Source organism: Peromyscus californicus, unplaced genomic scaffold (genome assembly GCF_007827085.1).
Source record: "Peromyscus californicus insignis strain IS unplaced genomic scaffold, ASM782708v3 Scaffold_13__1_contigs__length_99412109, whole genome shotgun sequence".
Classification (NCBI taxonomy): Eukaryota; Metazoa; Chordata; class Mammalia; order Rodentia; family Cricetidae; genus Peromyscus; species Peromyscus californicus.
The window spans coordinates 70,542,579-70,568,604 of NW_026294424.1; the positions used below are offsets into that span (position 1 = coordinate 70,542,579).

Genomic DNA, 26,026 nt, shown 5'->3' on the forward strand with positions numbered 1-26,026 from the left:
TTTAGAAATCTAAAAATATCTATTAGTTGTTGGTTTTGATTCCTGTCCTGGGGCCTTGATAACTCACTGACATAGAGCACACTCATCTCCTATCTAACAAAATTCACCATCTATTTTCAGTTACTATAACAAAATACAGGAGGCAAGGTATTTTGTACTTTTTTGGTTTGGGTTTTCTTTTGTTTTTTTGAGACAGGGTTTCTCTGTGTAGCCTTGGCTATCCTGGAACTCACTCTGCAGACCAATCAGACCTTGAACTTTAAGAGATCGTCTGCCTCTACCTCCCAAGTGTTGGGATTAAAGGCGTGTGCCACCATGCCCAGCTAGGCACTTTGTTTCTTTAAAATGGTTCGTTTGGTTAGATTGGGAGGCTGAAAGTCCATGTTCAGGAAGTCCCACAGTTTAGCTTCTGGTGAGGACCTCAATGTGGATGACTCCATGGTAAGGGTCAAGATTAATGAGGAGGGAGGAAGAAAGGGAAAGCATAGTTGGACAGAATGCCAAAAGAATTCAAGGGTCAGGCTCACTCTTTTTTTTTTTTTTGGTTTTTCGAGACAGGGTTTCTCTGTGTAGCTTTGCACCTTTCCTGGGACTCACTTGGTAGCCCAGGCTGGCCTCGAACTCACAGAGATCCACCTGGCTCTGCCTCCCGAGTGCTGGGATTAAAGGCGTGCGCCACCACCGCCCGGCCAGGCTCACTCTTACAATAACAACTTGCTCTCAGAGAATTAATGCAGGGAGACACCATTAATCCACAACACCCAGCCACTCACCTTCCTGCAAACTAACTCTCTCTCTCTCTCTCTCTCTCTCTCTGTCTCTCTCTCTCTCCCCTTTTTGGTTTTTCAAGACAAGAGTTTCTGTGTAGCCCTGGCTGTCCTGGAATTACCCCTGCACACCAGGCTGACCCTGAACTCAGAGATTCGCCTGCCTCTGGCTCCCATCTCTTAAAAGATACCAGTAGAAGCTGGGCGGTGGTGGTGCACGCCTTTAATCCCAGCACTCGGGAGGCAGAGGCAGGTGGATCTCTGAGTTCGAGGCCAGCCTGGTCTACAAAGCGAGTTCCAGGAAAGGCGCAAAGCTATGCAGAGAAACCCTGTCTCGAAAAACCAAAAAAAAAAAGATACCAGTAGAATACTGCCACACTGAGGGCCACTTCCCAAACACAAACCTTTGGAGGATAAACCATATCCACACTATACAATGAACCTTTAAGCAGGGGTTCATGGGATGTGTCTAGTAATTCCTTTTATGGAATTTTAAATAGGTCCAGCCCATTCTACTCTCCATAAGATATGACGATGACTTAAAGATAAAAGTGATCTATGAGGGATGTCTAGTTTGTTCAGAACTCTGTAAACTACCAGACCTGATGTTTTTAAACCCACATTGTATCTAGTGATTATATGAATCTTATATGAGTACATCCTCACATAAGGGTGCTCCACTGATTTTCCAACTAATATCAATTCTACCAAAGGAAGGACCTTTCACCAATTTAAAATTTTGCTTTGCCTAGGATCTGTAGTGAGAACTAGGTAAACCTTAATGATGTTATTCTTAGTCAAGAAAATCGTAAGCTGTTCTCTAGTACATGCATAACCCCAGAAACTAGCTTATCGTTGCTGATCAAGAGAAGAAAAAGAAATACCACAGTCCTATTTTCAGCACTAGTCCCTAACAAAGACTTGCTTAGTTTAATTAAATAGCCATCCCAATAAAGCAATTCCTCCCTCCCTCTCTCCCTCCCTTGGTAGCAAGACACCTCTGTGTTTTTGCCGACACTGAGATTACACTCTCCTGTATATAATACAACCCATTGATACCACTTATCTTTATTGTCCTTACATTATCTAATCTCACAGTTCCTTCATAGAAGAGCAACTATAGCCAACATAACATAGGGCATGTAACTAGAAATCAAGTTGTACTGAGACAGGGTTTCCCCCTGGAGCTCTGGCTGGCCTGGAACTTGCTCTGTGGCCTCAAACTCAAGAGATCTGTTTGCCTCTCCAGTGCTGGGGGATTAGTGGCGTGTGCTGCCACATTGGGCATGCTCAGTTTTGAAAAAGCTGCCTTTTCCTCAGCTGCACATTTAAAGAGCTACGAACACAAATGAAAAATGAAGGCTGAGGGAAGCTTTCTGAGTAACGGACCAAAACGGTGCCAACAGATAGGAAAAAGATGGCGTCACTTTCATCCACTGGCTAACATTCTCTAGGTCCATTCCCACTGCTCCTAATGGTGTTCAAAATATCATCTAACAGTGTTAGAGATGACTGCTCCTCAGAATCACACAACCAGACTTCAATTTCTCTTTGAAAAAAAAAAAATTATTTTAGTACTAAAGACTGAACCTAGGCAAGTGTTCTACCATTGAGCACATTGCCAGCTCTCAGCAATTTTTTTAAGATTATAATATAATCATATCAGTTCCCCTTTCCCTTCTACCCCCCAAATCCTCCCACATACCCCTTCTTTTTCATTAATTGTTGTTACATGGGTGTGTGTGTATTTCTTTTTTGTTTTGTTTTTTTGAGACAGTGTTTCTCTGTGTAGCTTTGGAGCCTTCCCTAGAACTAGGTCTGAAGCCCAGGCTGGCCTTGAACTCACAGAGATCTGCCTACCTCTGCCTCTTGAGTGATGGGATTAAAGGCATGTACCACCACCACCCAGCTGTGTGTGTATTTCTAAATACTCAAATTGAACATGCTCAGTTTGTGCATTTTTAAAATGAGAACTCTATTACAAGGTAAATTCGTAATTATTCAAGACAGCTACTCAAAGTAAAAAAAAAAATTGTGTTGATTCATTCTACATGCTTTTTTTGTTTGTTTTGAGACAGGGTTTCTCTGTGTAGCCCTGGCTGTCCTGGAACCTGCTCTGTAGACCAGGCTGGCCTTAAACTCACAGAGATCTGCCTGCCTCTGCCTCCCCAGTGCTGGGATTTAAAGGTGTGTCCCACCACCACCACCGGCTCCCAGATGCTTTTTAGTAAACAAGGAGTACACAGAATTCGAAACTCAAAACAATGATTTGGGGCTGAGGAAAAAGCAAAAAGAATACTTCTAAGTTAAGTTTGGCAAGGGAAAGGTAATCATTAGGAATGCATTTATACATGTGGCACCCACATTGCTGATATTATTGCCCAGGTCTGTTCTAGAAGTTGTTGCTACTGCATTTATTGTCTTGTGAAACGTTGTGATACTTTGGGGAAACATGCAAATCCTAGTTTGTATAATTTCCTTCTACGGATTTATACTAACTGCCAGTTAAGTCAGGTGGTAAGAAAATGAAAGATTATGGAAGCAAAGGTTTTTTTGTTTTGTTTACCTCGAAGGCATATCCCAATTTTTCCAAGTCAATATGTATCTTGACATCAAGCACTACTCCTCTCCCCCTTTAAAGAAGGGAGTTCGCTATTGGCTCTTACTATTTTCATTTATTATATTAAGGCTTTACCAATCAATCTTCGCCCTATGATTTGAGTTAACATACATGAAATCTACTGCTACTGTGACTCGTTTGGAATATGCAGTAGTCCTATTTCCCTGGATCTGAACTCTGGATTCCTCAAATTCCCATAGCTGTAACTACTTTCAAACTCATAAACCCCAAACCTGTAACTGCTTTCAGGCTGACAATCTGCTCAATAGCTCTGCCCTTGCAAACAAAGATTCTGCAAGCTGGAGGCCACGCGCAAAAAACTAAAATTGTTGGAGGACCTTCACCAGCCACCACCTTACAGAAGCTTATCTCAAGAACAGTTCTAGGTTCAAGGAGATCTGAAGGATTCCTTCCCAACCCGGCTAGTGTAAGCAAACTTGAGCCTAACAAACCCGCAGGAGAGGTGCACATTCTTGGAGTTAACCAGTAAAGAGCGTTTAATTTAGGGAGGAACGCGACAGGCTAGGTTAATGTCTATGAGGCAAAGTGTACCCCACCCCCACTGGGTCAATGCCCTGAGCAGGTACTGGTCCTGATTCGCGAGATCCAGCCTCCTAGTCCTGCGGTGTCCATAGCTCCTGAGCTGAGAAGCGGCTCACGGAGCTGTGCAAAAGACTGGCCACTCCACCCCCACCCCTCATCCTGTCGCTCACCGATGCTGCAGCCCCACGAGTCCCAGAGTGATCACATGCGGCACATCTAGCTGCGTGGGCCACTCTCCAGAAGCGATGCATCCGAACACGCCACATTCCTCACGGATCCCCAACTCCTCCAGTTCCATGGCGCCGCCGAAAGCACGTGGAGGGACCTGCTGCCGCGGCGTGGTCCGAGCGCCAACCAGCTGTCCGCTCCTCTCTCGCAGGCTTCAGAACCTCTCACTACTGCCTCCTCCTTCCCCGCGGGCTAGGTTCTCGCTACTGCGGCGGCGCGCGTTTCCCTCCGGGGGGGCGTGGCCAGTTCGGCCTCCAGCGCCCCGCCAATCAGCTACCGCACGGGACGGGGGCGGAGCTATGGAGTCAAGGGGGTGGGGTCAGTTCTCCGCGGGAGAGGTCAGGAGCGCTCGTCTTCCTGCACGTGGAAGTCTCCGTTATCTTCCCGCTCCGAGACGTAGGTGATGAGAGGAGTTCATTTAGTGGTGTTTATCCCTCAGAACATGTGAGCTGTGCGTGCCCCTGGTCGCACGCCTTCCCCCGGCCGTCGGGACTTGGTTTGCTCCGACCCAGAATCCACTCCCGGCCGGCGGGGGCTGCAGCTTGCGCGCCACTTTCCGCTGCTGGGAACTACGGCGCAGGGGCGCCCGGAAGCGGGGTCGCGTCAGCGCGCCTGCGCGGCGGGAAGCCCGGAGAGGCGATCCCAGCCCGGGGCACGGCCAGCCCAGGACTTGGCGGTCACCTTAGGGCAGCACGGACGGACCTGTGCTAGCGGCTCTGTCTGGGGGCGTGTCTGTGCGTTGCACCGCCCTTCCTCGCTCCCCTAAGCCTCTGCTCGGTCTTGTTTTCAGAGCGCTGCTTCTCTTTCCCGCGCGGGCTACACTTCCATCCCACCTCGGATAATGGCGACAGCTGAGGGTGAGTAGCCGGCTTTTGGACCCGCTAGAGTCGCCCTATCCCCCAGCAGGAAGTTAGCATGCTTGGCGCGGACACGTGCAGCCCCGGGGTCAGATTGCAGCCTTCCTGCTACAGTGTCCTGCTCGCTACCCCACGATGGCGCCTGGGTCCTGGACCCTGCACACGTGGTCCAAGCGCTGGGAGACGTGCATTGGACCCTAAGCACCCCGGGCCTCCGGAAATACCCAGAAATAGCCCCGGGACTGGAGGAAAGTAGCAGAGTGGGAAGGTACTCCGGAGGAGAAATGGCCAGATTATAACGAAGTGCCTAGAAACTGTGATAGGTAAACAATCAGGAAAATCTAGCAGAATTTTTCAACCCGTCTTGTTTATTCTGGTAAGATTAATACACCAATAATCTCCTTTGCCGTAAGGTTAATAGTTTAATAATATGACTGTAAGTCCAGACTTTTTGTTTTGATCAAGTGCTAGCTAGATTTGTGGTCCAGGCTTGCCTAGAATTTCGGGTTACGGGTGTGGGCGAGTACCGATCGGTACTAGCTGGTAGTCTTTGATGCCACGGTAACTTTGGAAAGCGGCAAAATCGAAGGCAAACAGTTTATCACTTTTTGATAGATTTGGCTAATTACGCTACCATTTTGTCTCTGCATGGTAAGAGCCTCAGGAAAAGTGGTTTGTAGCTTTTATAATAATAAAATGCTGTCTTGGACCACAACAAAAGTTTCTAGGGGACTGGAGAGATGGCTTAAAGGTTAAGAGCACTAGCTGTTCGTCCAGAGGTCCTGAGTTCAATTTCCAGCAACCACATGGTGGCTCACAACCATCTGTAATGAGATCTGGTGCCCTCTTCTGGCCTGCACATGCAAACAGAACACTACATAATAATAAAAAAAAAGTTTCTAGATAATGAAGTAAATAGTTTGGGTTGGTGCCCCAGCACGTTCTTTCCCACTTACGAAAAGCAAAACAAAACAAAAACAACGGCGCTACAGCTTCATAAATAGGGACCTTGGCCCGGAATTTTTCTCACATCAAGGTGCCTAAACTTCTAAAATCTCTAGAATCTTCCCCTTTCGGTTCCATATCCCCCCCCCCCCCCCGCATTTATATGTGTGTTTATGTGAGTGGATTCTATGTTTGGGCATGCTTGAGAAGTCTGGAAGGTCACCTGGAACTGGAGTTAAAGGCCAAAATTTTTAATAGATACGGCTTTTGTGCCTTCTAAAAGGCCCTTTGTACTCAAAAACTTGCAGTGTGTATCTGTAGATGTATCCAACCTTCTTATTAAATAAGAAACACAGAACCAATGCAAAAAAGAAAGCCAAGAGGTCAGAGCTAAGAGCTAAAACCTTACCCTTCCTCCTGCTGTGGTCCTACCTCTCCAACCAGAGCTACTTTCTGTGTTAAAGTCTTTATACGGAGTTCCTGTCCTGCCTTCTCATTGGTTGTAAACCCAACCACATGACCGCCTCCTCACGGCTTGTCTGTATAGACCTCCAGGTTTTCCATGATTGGTATTGAGATTAAAGGCATGTGTATCCAATACTGCCTGTACCCCTGAATACTCAGAGACTTACCCAGCTCTGCCTACCAAGTGCTGGGATTACAAGCGTACGCCACCACTGCCCTGCTTTCCTATGGCTTGCTAATAGCTCTGACCCCCCGGGCAACTTTATTTATTAACATACAAATGACATTTTAATACAAATAAAATATCACTATATGTATCCTTATTGGACAGCACAGTGCTAGAATGTTTTTTTTAAGACTTAAATTTAAATTGTTTTTTTTTTAAGACGTAAATTTAAATTCCATGAAACCAATTTCAGACTTCATTTGTTTCTGTTTGAATTCACCCATTTATGGGGTTGGAGTGTGTGTGTGTGTGTGTGTGTGTGTGTGTGTGTGTGTGTGTGTGTGTGTGTGTGTGTGTTGGTTTTGCAACATGGTCTCTGTATAGCCTTGGCTGGCCTGGAATTCACAGGACTTGCTGAGATTAAAGGCACATACCACCTTGCCCACCTGGCCTATTAATTTTCAACAGTCATTTTGATAATTGAAGCATATGCTTCCTACATATTTTTTTTTTAATTTTTTTTGTTTTTGTAGTTCATTTCTTAATTTTTGAGGTTTGATTATAGCCGTTCTCCTCTCCCTTTCCTCCTTCACTCCCACAGACACCCTCCCACTGTCCTTAAATTCATGGCCTCTTTTTATTAACTGTTATTGTGTGCATATGTTTATCTACATACATATGTATTAAATATATCCCACTCAGCCCTTATAATGTTATTTGTATGTCTGTTTTCAAGGCTGAACATTGGCACTGGGCAACCAGTTTTTGTTGGGGAAGACCACCTCTCCTGATTCCAGCTTTCCTCAGTTGCCGGCAGCTCTTTGTGTAGGGTTGAAGCCCCATGAGCTTTTTCCATTCATTTTATGGTGTCCATTGTTACCCCTCCTTGTTCAGCTTACATTTGGACAGTCATGCTGGTGAGACATTATGGGTGTGGCTTCTGATGTTGCCGGGAGACATGATCTCAGCAAACTCCCTGTTCCTCTGGCTCTTACAGTCTCTCTGCCCCTTCTTCCACAGTGTTCTCCAAGCCTTCGATGCAGAAGTGTTTTCACAGATGTATTTATTGGAACTGGGCTCCACACCTATATTTTTTATGCCTATTCTTTAAAATCACTACAGGCTACATGATGAGTATATAGATTTGGGTAAATTTTAGAACAATTGGTAGAAACTTTTAGTTTGCTCACTTAATTTCGTTTTAGTCTTTTTATTTTGTGATTTGGCCCAGGCTGGCCTGGGACTCATGTGGCAGAGTCTGGACTTGCATTTTGCTTCCCCCTCCCAAATACTAGGACTAGAGGTGCCTGGCTTCATTTTAGCCTATTAAAACTTTTAGTTTTAAAAAGATGTTTTATTTTGCGTTTTTCTTTAATGTGTTTTGCCCTCATGTATGTATGCATACCACATGTAACGTGTGCCCCTGGTGCTGGCAAGGGTCAGAAGGCATTTGAGTCCCTTTAACTGGAGTTTAGAATGGTTGTGAGTAAGCCACCATGTGGGTACTAGGAACTGAACCTGGCTTCTCTGCAAGACAGCAAGTGCTCTTAATTGCTGAGCCATCTTCTACAGACCCTGTTTTACTTCTGGTGTGGATGTGTGCCTGTGAGTACTGGTGCTCATGGGTCCTGCCTTGGAGCTGGATGGAGTACAGGTGAACGTGAGCCACCTAGTGTGGCTGCTGGGAACTGAATTTGGGTCTTAAGCAAGAGCAGCTGCACTCTTGACTGCAGAAACACCTTTCTAGCCCCTTTCATTTCTTTAAATACAAGTCTAGACTAAAACCCTTTGTTTTCCATTACTAAATCTGTTCTTTTAATATATTGAGTCTGTCTACTGCTCTTCCCTTAGTACTTAACCACCCCCTGGTCCTCAGGTTAAGTCTAAACACAACATGGCTGATGAGAAAAATTAAAGAAGTTGGAGTTCTAGAAAGGAAATAGAGAAATAAATTTAGAGCTTAAAACTAGAGCTATAGCCTACAGGGCTTTTTAAATTTTGTTCATCATTCTAGACATTAGATTACTACACCACAGTGGAAACTGTTAATCAAATTATTTGTCATTAGACAATTTACCAATTGTCTACCTACAATCAAATTTAGCTCGATGAAAAAAAAAGAAAAATTACATGTGTTTCGTGCTAATTAGGATTGTGATCCCAGATACTGAAAGGCAAATAGATTTGAATGGTGTATTGAGTTTTTACAAGATGACCTCTTTACAGTTTTAAACCACAAGAAAGGTTGAAAACAGATCACTTACAGGGATATATATATATAGTTGATGCTACCAAACTTTAAGTTTTCTCATAAGAAAATTATCTCTGGGGAGTTTGGAGGAAAGAGTCAGTATACGGTGTGAGTAACAGGTTGTAAAACCAATGTTTCAGGAACCTAGTTTGATCCAGGCCAAAGGTCAGCTCACGTGGTTGTAGCCCGGTCTCCCTGCAGTCCGTGTCAAGAACCCGGAGCCAATGCTAGGCCATTGGTTTCCTTCTTGGACACTTGTTTTCCTGTGGCAGCTGGTGGTGTGACGTAATCAACTCCTGTTTAGTTTTTACAGGCAGGGTCTCACTGTGTAACTGGCTGTCCTGGAGCTGCCCTGTGGAGCAGGCTGACCTCCCCGGCTACTCTTCTTCTGCATCCCCGGCTGCTCTGTCCACTTGGCTGCTCTGACTGCTACCGATCTACACATAACTAGAGCACCAAGTGCTCAGCCAGACTGGCCTGCGCCACACTGGCATTACTTGGCCTTGCCACTTTTAATTACCTCCTGGTGAGTTTGATCATTTTTCAGGGCTCCATGGAACTTTGTTCCAGGCTTCTCTGATGTAAGTAAGGGGACCCTGCTGTGAATATGGGATCCCATAGTCTCTATTTTTTATTATTTCTATTATGATTTCTTATTTAGTACCAGCTTCCTTTAAGACTCTTGGGTCCCTTGAGAGCAGAAGCCAAATTTTGTTTGCTGTTGTGTCCATAGTCCTGGCACACAGATACACTGGAAAAGTACTGAGGGTAAATACGTGGTGGAAACATGAGAAGCAATTCCCTATACCTTTAACCTTTGGTTACTTTTGATTTTCATCTAGATCATTCTAATGTGGACTCTAGTGTTCTTTAGGTACTGAGATTGACATGAAGATGAGATGCTTTTGCCTGGTCTGGTGATGCATCCATCTTTCATTACAGTGAGAGGCAGAGGCAGATGGATCTCCGAGTTTGAGGTTAGGCTGATGTGTCTACAAAGGGCATTCCAGGCTAGCCAGGACTATGGAGTGAGACCCTATCTCAGAAAAGAAGAAAATGCTTTTGTATTCATTTCCTGGTACTTCCTTGCAACCTCAGTGACGAGGAGAGGATACTTAACTGGTGGCAGAAGACTGAGAAATAATATTCTTCCAGATGGCTAACTAACCCAAATGTAAATAGAGGAAAGCTTGCTGTTGTCTCCATGCCTAGCAGGAGTCGGGTGGGGCCAGCTTCAGAACTTAATGTCATAAAAATGTCTTGGTTTGGGAGTTGTTTGTTTTTCCTTTGCTACTAGACTTTCAACCTAGACTTTTAGACGTTCTGCAAGCTCCGCTGTCACTGCCTCTACCACCTGTCAGGTTTTTAGATGAGTGACGGAGCCTCTTACACAATAATTTGAAATCAAGAAATTGTTCTGAATTTTCCCATTTACTTTGTTAGAAAAGTCAGGAAAAATAAAGCATTTTTCTCCTGTAAGTTAGTTTAAATAATGTATTGTACTTGTGTGTACAAAAATACTATGGTTACATTAATTTTAATTGTTTTGGTTCAAAGACACGTTGATAGTACAGAAAGCATAGTGTTGATATCAGAAGCTTTGGGATTATTTCTAGTTCTGCATATACTAAATGTGTGGCCTCAACTTTTGTGAGCCTTAGTTTTCTAATATGTAGTTACTACAATTAAACTACCACAAAATTATGTGATGATACCTTGAAGAGTATAAGGCTTATGCAAATGGTTTTTGTTTATATTAATCACTTTTTATGCAGTGATTCAACATTTTAGCTGATTCTTTTTTTTTGTTTGTTTTTTTGTTTTTCAAGACAGGGTTTCTCTGTGTAGCTTTGCGCCTTTCCTGGATCTTGCTCTGTAGACCAGGCTGGCCTCGAACTCAGAGATCCTCCTGCCTCTGCCTCCCGAGTGCTGGGATTAAAGGCATGCCGCCACCACCACCCGGCTTTAGCTGATTCTTTAATATTTGGGAAATCTTCCTGAATCGGATACAGTTCTGTTTTATTTCCACAGTACTGAACATTGGGAGAAAACTCTATGAGGGTAAGACAAAAGAAGTCTACGAATTGTTAGATTATCCAGGAAGAGTCCTCCTGCAGTCCAAGGACCAGATTACAGCAGGAAATGCAGCTAGAAAGAACCACCTGGAAGGCAAAGCCGAGATCTCCAACAAGATTACCAGCTGTATTTTTCAGTTGTTACAGGATGCTGGTGAGTGCCTCCTCTGTGTCTTTCATATACATCAGTTTTCAGGGGGAGAAATTATTTGGATTAAGAACACGTTATGCTTACCCGTGTATTTTATTACATCAAATGCGGGTAACTGGCTCTTTCTCTGGGTGTTAACCTGTTTGGGAATGTCTCACAGGCTAAGCTGCACATACTAAAATCAAGGCAAGAGCTTTTAAGGTTCACTGTTACAGTTTCCTGGTTTGGAAGCAATGGTGTTTAAGTTCAGAGAAACCTTAAGCTGGGGATAGCTCGGTGATATAGTACTTGCTTAGCTTGCACAAAGACTGACGTTCAATCTCCAATATTGCCCACAGTCTTAGTTACTTTTCTGTTACCATGACTGAGGCAACTTATAAAAGAAAGTATTTAATTTGGGGCTTATAGTTCCAGGGAGTAGAGTCCATGGCCATGGTGGGGGGTGGGGGGGGCAGGCAGGCAGGCCAGGCCAGGCCGGGCAGGGCAGGGCACTGGAGCAATGGCTGAGAGCTCACACCACAAATAGGAGGCACAGAAAGCTAACGCCATGACAACCTCATCCATCCAGGGCCACACCTAATCCCAAACAGGTCCACCAACTGGGGACCAAGCATTCAAACGCACCTCCCACAAAGAAACAAGAATTTAAGAAACTAACAGTTTCCTACAGTCATCAGTCAAGTGAACCACTGGTGTAATTTCCCTCTGCAAGGCAGTCTTTAGCCTTAGGGAATTTAACTCTAAAAGAAGCCTTCCGGTATTAGCAACATCAAGTCGTAACTGGAGTGTACTCCCTGGAATGCTCACGGTTGTTTCTTTGTTCTGCCTACTTTAAACAGTACAGAATTGTAGGTCCCTCTTCTGTTTGTAAACACTGAGAAGTATTTGAAGATAGCAGCTGTGCCTTCCTGCCCTGCTGTTCTAAGTATAAGTGACTGGGCTGAACTTAGGACAGAGGTCCACCTTTTGAAAAACTGAAGGAAGACTTTTCTTCCAGTGGATAAGTTAAATAATATTGGAGTAAAGGGAGTCAGTTAGGATTTTTTTTTTATTACTGTTTATTGGATCTTGAGGTTTTGTTTTCCAAGTTTATGTGTATTTGCTGAAGTGGGGGGGGGGCAACCACTCGCATGCATGAGCTCTGGTATACGAAGAGGGCATCTAGTCCCATGGAACTAGATTACAGGTGGTTGTAAACTTTGGTGAGGATGCTAGGAACCACACCAAGTTCTGCAAAAGCAATGCTCTCAACTGCAGATCTGCCTCTCTAGTGCATGATATATTTAAACTATTATCAGAGAGGTTATTAGTTTCCAAAGTCACAGGTTCCATTCCAAACAGCTCTTTGGCTTAGCTTTTCAGTTATAGTCAAAGAGAAGAGAATGGAAGAACATGTGATGGATGCTTTCTCAAGGACATTTAACGTTAAAAGAAAAGCTATCTTCAGGATTTAGGGCTGTTCTGATTGATACTGAACTGTAGAACATGAGAATTCTGTAGTCAGGTTAGCTTTAGAGGTAACTTAACACCACTCGGATGATTTATGTGCTTTCTACAGTTAGTTGGTGGTATGGAGGGGAGAGACTCGGTGTCTTTAGAATACACTGACTACCTGGAGGGTAAAACACTCTGAGCTGGACTTTAGACCTGGTGTGTGGTTTGCCATGTGATATGAAAATGAACCTGTCTGCTGTTTTGATAACTAATAGAAAAACATTTTATTATTTTAATTTTAATTATGTATGTCTGTGTGGGGGTATGTGCATTTGAGTGCAGCTGCCATAAAAGGCCAGAGGCATTGGATGCCCTGGAGCTGGTTATAAGGGTCATGGGCACCTGGATCCGTGGTCCTCTAGGACATCAGTAAGCAGTTAACCGCTGAGCCATCTCTCTAATCCCATGGTGGGGGTGTTTGATGGGTGTTTTGAGATGGCTAAGCAGGTAGAGCACTTGCTATGTAAGCCTAACTTGTGCGAGCTCTACCCCCAGAAACCATGTACAGAGGGGAGAGCTGGCTCTGCAGTGTCTCCACGTACAAAAGCACTCACCCACATACGTATATGTGCATCAGAATGAATTGAAAGAGGAAAGAAAATTAAAGGATGAGAACTTTATTCTTTAGGGTCTTACTTACCTTTAAAAAAAAATTTACTGCTTTTCCCCCTCTTTTATCATCAATATGTAGGTATCAAAACCGCTTTCACCAAGAAATATGGGGAGACTGCTTTCATTGCACCCCAATGTGAAATGATTCCAATTGAATGGGTGTGCCGAAGAATAGCAACTGGATCTTTTCTCAAAAGGAATCCTGGTGTAAAGGAGGGATATAAGTTTTACCCACCAAAGGTGGAGATGTTCTTCAAGGTGATTGCTTTTGTGACTTCAATCACAAACTCAAAATGTTAAACATTATTGAAACATCTGATAGTGCATGTGCCATACTAGAAATTCATGTTGATAATATATGCTTACATTAGCAATGATAAGTCAGGTTTTGGAGGGGGATCTGTGAAAATGTTTTGACATTTTTAAAAAGATTTAGTTGCGTGGTGAGCCTTGTGATACATACCTGTATTCCTGCCCGGTAAGCAAGGAATGAAGGCAGGAGCTGGAGAGAAGACTCCACGGTCAAGGTATCTGCTCTTCCAGAGGACCCGAGTTGGATCCCAACACTCACGTTGTGGCTCACAGCTAGTCAGCTCCAGTGCCAGGGATGTCATGGTCTCTTCTGGAATGCAGGCACACACACATGCAGGCAAAACGTCTATACCTTACTTAGAAATAAAATGTAAAGGAAAGAAGGGGCGTAGAAAAATTACTAGTTCAAGCCCAGCCTGGGCCATCTAATGAGACACCATCCATAAGAATTTTTGTTGTTGTTGTTGTTGTTGTTTTGTTTTGTTTTGTTTTATTGATTTTCGATACAAGGTTTTTCTGTGTGGCCCTGCCTGGCTATCCTGGAACTCACTCTAGACCAGGCCTTGAACTCAGAGATCCGCCTTCCTCTGCCTCCCAAGTGCTGGGATTTTTATAATTTTAATCATAATACGTACATGTTATACAATTAACTGCTTAAAAATGCAAATACACATGACACAAATACATTTATACACATAAAAATTGCTTTACAGGAAGAGGATAAATTTGGCTTGAGTATTTTATTACCTAGAATAAATTGCTTATCTAAATAACTTAAAAGAACTATTAAAAGCCAACAAATGAGGGACCGGAGAGATGGCTCAGCAGTTAAGAGCACTCGCTGAAGGCTCAAGTCCCAGTGCCCACACGGCTGCTCACATCTGCCTGTAACTACTTCCAGCGTGTCTGCTTCCCTCTTCTGGCCTCCACGGGCACCAGGCACGGATACAGTGTACAAATGGCGTGTTATGTGTGAGCGAAGTGCACATAATAGGTAGTCAGGTAGTCAAGCTAAGGTTCAGCACCTGCTACTCTTCCAGAGAACCAGAATTTGGTCTCATCCGCACACATGGAACACAACACACAAATGAAAATGAAAGTTTTTAAGTAGAAAAATAAAAATAATTACTTGAATCATAGGGTATTCTGGGATAAAATTAAATTGGAAAATAGCAATTTTTTTTTTTTTTTTCCTGAGATAAGGTTTCTCTGTGAAGCCATGGCTGTCCTGGAACTAGATTTGTAGACTAGGATGGCCTCACACTCAAAGGTCCACCTGCCTCAGCCTCCCGAGTACTGGGATTAAAAGCATGTGCCACCACTGCTTGGCAAAAATTTCAGTTCTTAGGAACACATTCAAGGAAAAAAAGACTTTATTTTTTCTGGAAAGTTCAAAATTGGAGGTTTAAATGAGCTGTACTGCTATGTTTTGTTCTCAGGATGATGCCAATAATGACCCGCAGTGGTCTGAAGAGCAGCTCATCGCTGCAAAGTTCTGTTTTGCTGGACTTGTTATAGGCCAGACTGAAGTGGACATCATGAGTCATGCTACACAAGCTATTTTTGAAATCCTGGAGAAATCGTGGCTGCCCCTTAACTGTACACTGGTCGATATGAAGGTACAGATAAAATAGGTTGTAAAATGAAGGATGTAACTAAGAAATGTCTGTAGTAGTGTGTGCTTCTTTCAAATCATTTCCTTGGTGATATGCTGCTTCTAGATTGAATTTGGTGTTGATGTAACCACCAAAGAGATTGTTCTTGCTGATGTTATTGATAATGATTCCTGGAGACTCTGGCCATCAGGAGATCGGAGCCAGCAGAAAGACAAACAGGTATGTAGTGCTTTGAGCTTGTTGTCTTTTGTAAGATCAAGCTGTGGTAGTGGTGAGGGGGAAAGAGGATGTTAGTCTGATTGATTGATTCGTGTTCACCTTTCAAAATCATCTCTCTCTGCTGGAGATAACAGCTCAATGGCAGGGCACTTGCTTAGCACACACAAGGCCCTGGATTCAACCCTCAGTACCAAAAAGTAAAGGTGAACAGAAATCTCCTGTGGTCATAAGGAAAACTTTTAACCTACAAAGCAGGTTTTGTGTTTGTCATCTTCAGATTCTTAAACAGTAAAGGAACAAGTGTCCTTGTTTACCTAATAAGCATCTTCACAGTATCAAAACTAACTGCCAGATCTGGGGCTCTACACACCAAGTCTTAGGGGCTTACGTCAGTTACTTGCAGTTGCTAATGAAGAAAGCATTTGACCGTAAATGAAAGGCGAAACTTTACTTTGCTGCTGAACTTTTTCATTGAAAAAACATTTGTACATCAAGGTGCATTTTCAGATACGTGTCATTATGCATACTTGTCATAAGCTCTACTTAAGGAAGCAAGTGTTTTAAGATAACAGAGAAAATTATTTTTTAAACTTTCTTATTTTCTAGTCTTACCGTGACCTCAAGGAGGTAACTCCGGAAGGACTCCAGATGGTAAAGAAAAACTTTGAGTGGGTTGCAGATCGAGTGGAGGTAATTCTTCTCTAGTAAACCTGCAATAAAACATTATGTTTTTTATTTGATGACATCACTGGGCTGAGGAATTGACTCAGCAGTTGGTAAAGGGTTTGCCTGCTCTGCAGGCATGAAGACCTGGCTCTCATTCTCCAGCACCCATGTAAAACACCAAAGAAAATACCAGATGCGGCGGCAGCATGCATTTGTAATTCCAAGGCAGGAGGACCCTGGGCCTCCCATGTTGGCCAGCATACTTGACAAGGTCCAGGCCGCTGACAGTCCTGTCTCTAGAAGAAGAGAAAGGAAGAAAAAAGTTAGATAAATAGATACAACTGACAAGATGGCTTAGTGGTTAAATCACTTGCTACACAGGGAAAAAGCTGAATCCACAAAGTTCTCTGACATCCACATTTGTGTGGACACACATACACAAAAATAAATTGAAAATTTGTAAATTAAAGAGAAAATTGGATGGTGCCTGAAGAACTTCTAAAGTTGTTTGCTGGACTCCACACGTTTATACGTAGCAAAAACAAAAAAGTGTTTCAAGCCAGGTGCGATGGTGCATGCTGACAGTCTCAGCTATTTTGGAGGCCAAGACATGAAGACTTTAAAGTTCCAGGCCAGTGTGGGCAACCTGATTAAGTGAAACTGTGCAGGTGGTTGTGAAAGGAGTTGGAGTTTTTTCTGTCCCAACCACCTGGTCCCAAATAAACACAGAAAAGCTTACATTAATTACAAAATGCTGTCCCGATAGTTCAGGCTTATTACTAACTAGCTCTTACGTTTAAATTAACCTGTTTCTAATAATCTATATGTATTGCCATGTGGTCCGTGGCTTTACTGGTCCTCTGGCATCTTGTTTCTTAGGCAGCTCACTGGCATCCCTCTCAATTCTGCCCTTCTTCATCAGAGTTGTCAGTTGGATTGTCCCACCTAACTTTATCTTGCCATGCTATAGGCCACACAGCTTTATTATTAACCAATGAGAGTAGTATATATTCACAGCGTACAGAAGGATCATCCCACGGCAGGTTGTGGTGGGGTGGGGGGTGTTTTGTATCTGTTTTCAGTGACTTTGAAAGAAAAGAACATGTTTAGAAATGACCCCAGCCATGCTACCTTGCGAGAACTCTGCTGTTAAGTTCATATCCCATTCTCAGATTCTGGTGTGGAAACCTAAGATCCTGTTTCTAACCCCTGTGTATCACTTGAATTTTTATGCTATTACTGCTATGAGTCTATGAATGCTGAATGGGATTCGTATGAGTCATAATCACTTTTTAGAAGATTGTTTCCAATTTATGTATTATGTATATATAGAGTTCAAAGCAGCCAACTAACAAATTTATAACCTAACCTAATTTGGTTGATTATGCCTTGAAAGGTTCAACAGAATATGCTGAAATACTTTGTTATTCTCTAAATAGTAAGATGCTTATTGTCCTCTTCATTAATTAGTAAACATAATTTGTCTCGTAAAAACTCTTATCTGTTGGCAGGCAGGTTCACACCTGTGATTCTAAGACCCAGAAGGCAGTAGGATGTAAGTTTGAGGCAAGCCTGAGCTACATAGCCGGTCCTTATCTAAATTTAATATATATATGAAAGTTTTCATAATTAAGATATGTATATATATATATCCTAATTATGAAAACTTTCATATAGAGGTAGGTTTGGGGTGTGTTTTGTTTTTTTTTTGAGACAGGACCTCCCTTTGTAGACCAGGATGGCCTCCAACTCCCAGGGATTCACCTGCCTCTGCCTCTTTGGTATTGGAATTGAAGGTATGTGCCACTGTGCCTAAGATTTTTATTATCATTTTAATGATCTTGTTCTGCTTAATTTTGGTCTGTTCAGAAAGAAAATGTCAACTATGCATGGTAGCACACACTTTTAATCCTAGCACTTGGAAGGGAGATAGGGCATACATATCTCTGAGGTTGAGACCAGCCTGTTCTACATAGTGAGATTTGTCTCTGAAAACAAAACAACAACTCCTTGTGCTGAGGATGTAGCTCCGTTTACAAGTGCTTGCCTAGCATGCATGAAGCCGCAGGTTTGATTCCATCCAGGACTGCATAAAACCAAATGTGATGGTAGACACCTGTGATCCAGCACTCGGGAGAGTCAGGAGTTGGAAGATTATGCTTGGTTACCTGTGAGTCCCAGGTCAACCGGGGCTACATAGGACCTCAAAAAAGGAAGGGAAGGGACGAGGGAATGAAGGAAGCGAAGGAAAAAAAACAGAAAAACCAGCTGTCTGGGTACTTGGGAGGGAGAGAGTCAAGAATGAGTGTCAGGAATTGGTGGTCGTCCTCAGCTATGGAACGCCCTGACTCGGCACCCCTACACACACACACACACACACACACACACACACAGAGGAAGGAAGGAAAAGAAAAAGTACTCTGTTGCACTGACTGCTGTGGCACCCATTTTTGTCTTTCTCATGCCCCTGTGTTTCTTCTCCAGTTGCTTCTGAAGTCAGACAGCGGGTGCAGGGTCGTGGTGCTGATGGGTTCAACTTCGGACCTTGGGCACTGTGAGAAAATTAAGAAGGCCTGTGGAAATTTTGGGATTCCATGTGAACTTCGAGTAACATCTGCCCATAAAGGACCGGATGAAACTTTGAGGATTAAAGCAGAATATGAAGGTAAACTTTATAAATAACTAGAGAATTTCAGCTATTTCTGATTTTGGTAAAAGATTTTAAAATACATATTTTTTGAATAATAACGTATAAAAGAGCCTTTCCATATTTCCAAGGAAAATCATGTAGCACACCTATACTTTTACACTTATCTCCAGGGATGCATTAGAAAGGAACAAGGGAAAAGAACTTAAAATACAGGTGTGGCAGGGCTGGAAAGATGCCTCAGTTGAATTCCCTGCACCCACATCAGGCAGCTCAGAACTGCCTGTAATTCCAGTTCCAGGGAATCTGACATCCTGTGGCCTCTTTGGGCACCTGCATGCATGTGACCATACAAACTCATGCAGGCACACATATTTATATATATATATTTTTTTATCTTTAAAATTAAAAAAAAATGGCTCATTGATTAAGAGCACTCACAGCCATCGGTAGCTCCAGTCCCGGGGATCCATTGCCTTCTTGGCCTCCAAGGGCTCTGCACACATGTGCATAGACTTGGAGACAAAACAGCCATATGTGTAAAATAGAAATTGCAAGTAAAACCTTTTTGGAAAGTACAAGCATGAAAGAAAACAAACTACACCTGTAAGGACATGGGGTCTCCTTGTCTAATTAGCAATGCTCCTTGAGCATTGTTTCTGTGTGTTCCAAAAGAAGGGCCTCCTACCTGGTAGTGGGAGGCCTAAGGCTGAAGCAGCAGAGCCTCTCTGTATCTTGTCAGCTTTCTTGGAAGGAAAGAAGAAATAAAGCTATAGTTTCAGGAGACAATACATTACATAATTGATCGGCTGTCATTGATCTAAAATACTGAAATCTGTATTCATGAGAATACTTTTCTTAACTGGAAGAAATGTTGGATGATTCTCTGAGTCATTACTACAAAAGTGTGGTTAATGATGGGAGGAGGGCTTCTGGTCCTTTTAATAAGCTAATGAAGGTTTGAATTCTTTCTCCAGAAAGGCGGACTAAGTTGTAGTATTAGCTCAGTTGGTAGAGTGCTTTCTTAGCATGCAAGAAATTCAGGATTCAATATCAGCACCACATAAAACCAGGAACAGATATCAGCTATAATCATAACAGCTGAGAAGGTCAGGATTGCTGTAATTCAAGCTGAGCCTGGGCTAGAGTAAGACCCTATGTGAAATATATCAAGTTCTTAAAGTTTGAAGTTTGCATATGCACTTCGTTGTTGGTTGTCCATACTGGAAGTCTCAAGCACCCTAAGCGTTTTAACTGTGGGTGCTTTACTCCATGGGCCCGGTACCCAGACACTGAATATTCCCTATTAAATGAGTCACCTGGCACCCTGTTGAAGGGCAACTCAACATGAAAGATAGCTGGTGAGTTTCTCCATGGTGCTGAGGCTAAGCAGCAATAGCAGAAGGAAGCTATGATACTTTTTCCATAGCAGACTACTAAAAGATTAAGTTCACTTTTTATTTTATGTTCATTTTTATTGGATAAGTGCATACAGATTCCTGTGCCATGGAGCATGCATGGAGGTTAGAGCAGCTTGCCTGAGTCAGTCTCTCCTATTAGAGGAGGAGTTCCAGAGGTCAAGCATAGGTCATCAGGCTTGGCACCAAAGTCTCCCTTACCCACAAAGCCATCTCACCTGCCCAGCATTGTCTTGTTCCTGCTGTTACTGTCAACAAAACAAAAGGACCTGATTATCTTGTAATCTCCCTAGGGGATGGCATACCTACTGTATTTGTCGCAGTGGCAGGCAGAAGCAATGGTTTGGGCCCAGTGATGTCTGGTAATACTGCATATCCAGTTATCAGCTGTCCCCCCATCACACCAGACTGGGGTGCTCAGGATGTCTGGTCATCTCTTCGATTGCCCAGTGGTAAGACCTTGAAAATTTTCAATACTGCCTATATACCCAAAATTTCAAGATGCAATCTCAGTGTCTCTACCTAGTCTCATCTATTAATATTTGTTTACACTTCTTAGCCATAGCCTACTAATTTTAAGTCAGATTTTATATTATTCTATATTTATATGCTGAATAAGCATTTAAGAAATAAGGACTTGAATTTATTATCATCTTTTTATTTATTTTGAAGTTAACAGCTCATTTTTCTGTCTTTTTCTTTCTGAACCAATAGGTCTTGGCTGTTCGACTATACTTTCTCCAGAAGGATCTGCCCAGTTTGCTGCTCAGATATTTGGGTTAAACAACCATTTGGTGTGGGCCAAACTTCGAGCCAGCATATTGAACACATGGATATCTTTAAAGCAAGCTGACAAGAAAATCAAAGAATACAATTTGTAAAAGTAATTTTTAGGAGAAAAGTTACACATTCCTTGTTTGGATTAAAGAGAAAAGAATTCAAGCAAAATGATTTCACATCAGAGAAAACAATTCAGTTTACTAGTGAACAAATGAGCCTAGATGTATGGGTTGACAGATTGTCAGTGAGTATTTGTTACTGATATTCTCTAGCTCTGAATAGTGATGTATCCCTGTAACCTCATTACACCAGAGGCTGAGGCAGAAGATCTATATGTTGAGATCCTATTGGGGGAAAAAAAAACTATAGTTAGTAAAATTGTTATGACACTATTAAATTAAATACCACCTACTGTATAGCCATTGTTGGGCAGTTATGTAACATTAGCAGAGAAATGTCATTGATGGAGCTGGAGCTGTGGCTCTTGCAGAGGAACTGAGTTGGTTAATTAAGTATGATTCCTAAATGCTAATAATGACTTTTTGTAAAGCAGTAGTTGCTACTTGATCTTTTGCAGTTCATGATTTGAAAATTAAAATACTTGTATTGTTTATGCTAAGAACAATATATTCTTCTCACTGCGTGGTCTGTACATTGTAGGTCATTACCTAAGAAAGTACACAGCTACAGGAATCTCCAGCTAAGTTTGTGCTTTCTTGGGTTTGTCTTTACAGTGGCGAAGAAACCCTAGGGCCTTACCCATGGTTTGCTTGGGGCTTTTGTTTTGTTTTTAAAGTAATTGAGAGCAGGGGTGGAAGAAGCACATGGAACAGAAGTGGTGCAGAGGACTCTTTCCTTAGGTTTGGGGTATTAGGACAATTCTCCATGGAAAAAGGCAGTCACCTTGCCATTCCAATAAAAGATGAGTAAATACTGCTTAGCTGTTTAGCTAGGTTTGGTAGGTGCCTCTGTGGGTCATAAACTTTTATTTTCTGTAAAATGTTTTAGCCACACCTGCGGTCACCCTCCTACCAACCGCCTTTTTCAGAATTGGATCTCCAGTTTGTAATCAGGGAGTGGGTACGGGTAGGTGAGGTGGTGGGCTAGTTGGTTGTTTAGCTAGTATATAATCTGGACAGTGGCCCTAGCCAGATTCACTTCTGTAACCTCTGACGTTACAGAGAAGACACATTTTGTCCTTCATGAAGCTTAGCTGTAGATGCCATCAGTGTTTCCCCATCCTTTGGCATGGTCATCACATGCATGTTTAGGGAAGTGACCTAATCCACTGAGCCAGTTCGGTCTTGTGTTTACTCCTCTCTTCTGCTCTCCTGGCTTCTCTACCTTAAGGACTCTCGATAGTCCTGAACATATTTACTATGCCTAGCTTGAAATTTCGTGCTCCCTTTCAGTGCCAACTACCACACCAGCAAGTTGGCTACAAATATACACAATCTAGGAAGCGTGGGATTATAGAGAGTTATATGAATGAACTCACTTTATTGTAGTTTATCTGAAACCCATAATTCAGTGTTTGGAAATCACTGCATTACACTATACAGCACTGATTTCCTATGGGTCACTACTCTTTAATCTGAGCAGCCATGTGTTTGCATGTAATTTACATGTCCATTGTTAGGAGAAGGGAGTTTAGGCTTGCAGAGAAGCTGCCACAGATGAAATGGTGACAAACCCACACCAGTCTGTATGTCTAACCTCTCACCTACTCAGATGCTACCTCATATGATCTACTTGCTTGGGCTCTGTAGCATGTAACTGACCGTTCCTTCAGCTAGTCATCAAGATAGTTACACTTATTGATCTTCACACCCTTTTCTTAGGTATTGGTGCCTTTACTGTAAAGTTCTTAGCAGTGTTAGGTGAACTTAACACTTTAAGCTAAAGCTAGAATGAATGACTCCTAGCTCTGTACTGCTAGACTTCGTATGTTTAACCATTTGTTTCTGCCTGTCTGTCCCATGGGCACCATCATAAAAACCATAGTGCCTGTAACTTCAGCTCCTCATTCACTGTCTGCCAAGTTAGAAACTAGATTCCATCCTTGATCTTCTCTAACCTTTCACAACCTTAATTGCCAAGTCTTGTCCATTGTAACTTCTGACTAGGCTTTGAATTGACACTGTCCTATCTTCTATACAAATGAGTTAAGATTTAACATTTGCCTGATGCCTACAGGCCCCCATTCTCCCCTGAGCCTTCGATCACCCTAAGACTAATGCAGTCTTCTCATTTGCAGCATAGATTCTGAAAAGGTTTGGCTCTTTATTTAAAAAAAAAAAAATGCATAGACTGATCCAGGTGTGGTGGCACATGAAAATCCCAGCACTTTGGAGGCAGAGGCAGGTGGGTCTCTGATTTCGATGCCAGCCTGGTCTACACAGAGAAACCTTGCCTCGAAAAAAGAAAAATCCATAAATCATTGGATTTCACAGGTTCCTTAGCTATTTGAAAGCCTGTTTGTGGACAAGAGGTTAAAAGTCATTGGTGTAAGCAAGGCCTGATAATGAAACTCTGATCCCAGCTACTCAAGAGTCTCCCAGGTTCAAGGCCAGCCTAGGCCATGTGAGACCCTCTTAGAAAGGGAAAGGTGCTGGGGATATAGTCTAGTGGTAGAGCACTTCTGTGGCATGCACAAGGCCTTGGGAGGAGGAATCACTTATCCCCCCACAAACATTAAAATGCTGGTTATTTGGTCTTCATTCTCAGTGTCCATAAAACATAACCATGGAGGCTATAATCGTTCTCTGCTGGATTGTAAACTCTAGAGAAATCTGAACGTTTCCCTCACGCTGTTAGGTACACCTGACCGAAACTAATTAAAAGGGTGGGTTTATTTTGGCTCACAGTGGGGAAGGCATGCTGGCAGAAGTCCTAGTCATGTGCTCTCAGGGTCAGAAAGCAGAAAGGTGAGTGAATGCTAGTTAGTGCTCAGCTCCCTCTCTGCTTTTCCCTCTTGTCCATGGCCTGGCTCATGGGGTGGTGCTGCCCATGTTCAGCATGAGTCATCCTGGCTCACTTAAGCTTTTCTGGAAACACCCTCACCAGCACATCCAACGGTATGTTTCCATGGTAATTATAAGTCCTGTCAACTTGGCAGTGAAGAGTAACCATCACAGTTTCTGCTATGCCTAGGGGTCTCCTAGAAATTAGAATTACATTGTTTTTAACATCTAGACAGGCTTACTGTTTGTTCCTTAAACAGCCATAGCCATGTGCTGATGTTCCTGCTCTACCACCCCTTTGTGGAAGACCCCACCTAACTGGCACATTTTTAAGCATGGATAGACTAGTTAATAGGATCATCCATTAAGCAGTGGTCATCATCAGTTTTACCACTTGTTTTTAAATTTTATTTATAAATATGTATCCAGGTGTGGGTATGTGCATGTGAGTATCAATGTCCTCAGACCAGAGTTGTCAGATTTTCCTAGAACTGGGGTTACTTCCTAATGTGGGTGATGGGAATCATGCAGGTCCTCTGGAAGAACAGTATATTCTCTTAACCAATGAGCAATTTCTCTAGCTCATTAGTTTCTTTTAATATGCAGTATAAGTCTTCAGTATAATTGTTTTGTGTGTCTCAAAGTATGTTTTGTTAATGTACATCAACTTTCATCATTTCCATGGTTTGTAGAGAAACATTTTTAAGTGTGCAAGTAGTACAGTTTTTATTAAGTTTGCCCCACACTTGATCTATGGCCGAGGGTAACCTTGAACTTCGGATCCTCCTACCACTGCCACCTGGTTTATGTGGTGCTGAGGATTGGACCCACGCCTTTGTGAATGCTAGGCAAGCACTCTGCCAACTAGCTACATCCCCAGCCCTGGTTTTTAAGTTTTTCTTGGAATTTCTGTTGCTTCAATAAATAACCTAAAATCAAGTGAGTTAATAATATATGTAAACCTGGCAAATGACTATATTACATCTATTTAACATCCTGTATAGAAAATGAAATTCTAACTAACTCACCATGAAAACCACCCTAACTAGATCATCAGCTAGGTTTGTTTCTGAGCTGTGGTCCAGACTGCCATTATTTAGCATGGGAATCCCTAGGGCAGGTTAACCTGTGGTCCCAGCATATGAAAGGCAGTTCAGGCTGATGTGGGGCTAAATAGCACTTGTCTCATGGGCTAGTTAGTGTAAAACAGTATGTGTGGAAGCTTCTCAGGGATCATGAGTGGCCAAGTTTACTCATATACTTACAAGCTTCTCAACCTCTGTAGCTGTCAAGTTAATTACAAGTCTTCACGTGCATGCACCATTGCTTCTCTTTCCCTGGAGACCTCCCACAAATACAACCTATAACATGCACAAGGTCCTGAGGATGCAAAGATGAGTAAAGCTGGATTTCTGCCCTTACAAAGTCTTTGCTAAACAGTCCATTGTAGTGTTTGGAAATTTTGGTGTGTGTGTGTATGGGGGCGTGCACGGGGGTGGGGTGGGGTGGGGGGTGTGTTTGTTTGGTTTTGGTTGTTGATTTTGGTTGATTTTTGTTTGGGATCACCCACCCCTGTAGAAGGGATTGAACTCGGGGGCGTGTGTGCTAGGCAAACAACTACCACTGAATTAGAGCTTCAGTACTTTAAATGATCCTAATATCGAACAGTGACAAGGTACTTTTGATAGACTTTGTTCTCCTAAGAAAAAATACAGAGAACAAAAGGGGATTAACGTCTCCTTTCATTCCCGATCATCAGTTTTTCCATAAAACTTACCACCACCTAGTAGTATATTTTTGGTTTATTGTCTATCACTTCCAACTAGGTAGTACATAACCCAAGTACACTGGACATTTTGTTTCATCTCAGCAACTGTAAAGTTCTAGCACAGGCATGTATGTGGCACTGAAATACTCACTGAATGAAAAAAGTGCATATTCCCAAAGATGGGGATGCAGAACTAGTGTCTGTCCAGCAGCTGTCCTCCAAAGGTCCCTGTCACACTGTTGGAAGGTGGTGGAAGTTTTAGAAGTGGGGACCTAGTCGGGGTGTGCTCTTAAAGGGGACATTTGGACTGGGACTTCTCCCGCATCTTGCTTCCCAGTAATCATTACGTGAGCAGCTTTAGGTGACTACCACAAGCTTCCCACCATGATGCTCTTCCTGGCCAAGGTTCCAAAACAACAAAGCCAACCTACCGTGGGCTGAAATTTGTGAAATCATGATCCAA

The 26,026-nt window shown here is 42.8% G+C and overlaps 2 protein-coding genes across 3 annotated transcripts in view; one reads left to right on the top strand and one right to left on the bottom strand.

Annotated features, from left to right (window-relative positions):
- Nucleotides 1-4,365, bottom strand: part of Ppat (phosphoribosyl pyrophosphate amidotransferase) — a 38,561-nt gene extending 34,196 nt beyond the window's left edge. For both annotated transcript variants that reach the window (XM_052735234.1, XM_052735233.1), the window contains exon 1: nucleotides 4,101-4,365. In XM_052735234.1, coding sequence (XP_052591194.1) covers nucleotides 4,101-4,228 — 128 coding nt within the window. In that variant the 5' untranslated portion in view covers nucleotides 4,229-4,365. The remainder of the gene's footprint in view (nucleotides 1-4,100) is intronic.
- A 165-nt stretch (nucleotides 4,366-4,530) lies between these two features.
- On the top strand, nucleotides 4,531-21,459 carry Paics (phosphoribosylaminoimidazole carboxylase and phosphoribosylaminoimidazolesuccinocarboxamide synthase). The gene is made up of 9 exons (XM_052735235.1): nucleotides 4,531-5,015; nucleotides 10,874-11,071; nucleotides 13,254-13,432; nucleotides 14,926-15,105; nucleotides 15,208-15,321; nucleotides 15,928-16,011; nucleotides 18,472-18,652; nucleotides 20,346-20,504; nucleotides 20,767-21,459. The coding sequence occupies exons 1-9, from the start codon at nucleotides 5,000-5,002 to the stop codon at nucleotides 20,931-20,933; spliced, it is 1,278 nt and encodes a 425-aa protein (XP_052591195.1). The 5' UTR covers nucleotides 4,531-4,999; the 3' UTR covers nucleotides 20,934-21,459.
- The last annotated feature ends 4,567 nt before the right edge of the window (nucleotides 21,460-26,026 follow it).

Excerpts from the sequence above, each read along its gene's own strand:
- Paics (XM_052735235.1), top strand. Across the intron at positions 15,322-15,927 it reads GCCAGCAGAAAGACAAACAG|TCTTACCGTGACCTCAAGGA; the intron begins GTATGTAGTGCT and ends CTTATTTTCTAG. Across the intron at positions 18,653-20,345 it reads GATTAAAGCAGAATATGAAG|GGGATGGCATACCTACTGTA; the intron begins GTAAACTTTATA and ends TAATCTCCCTAG.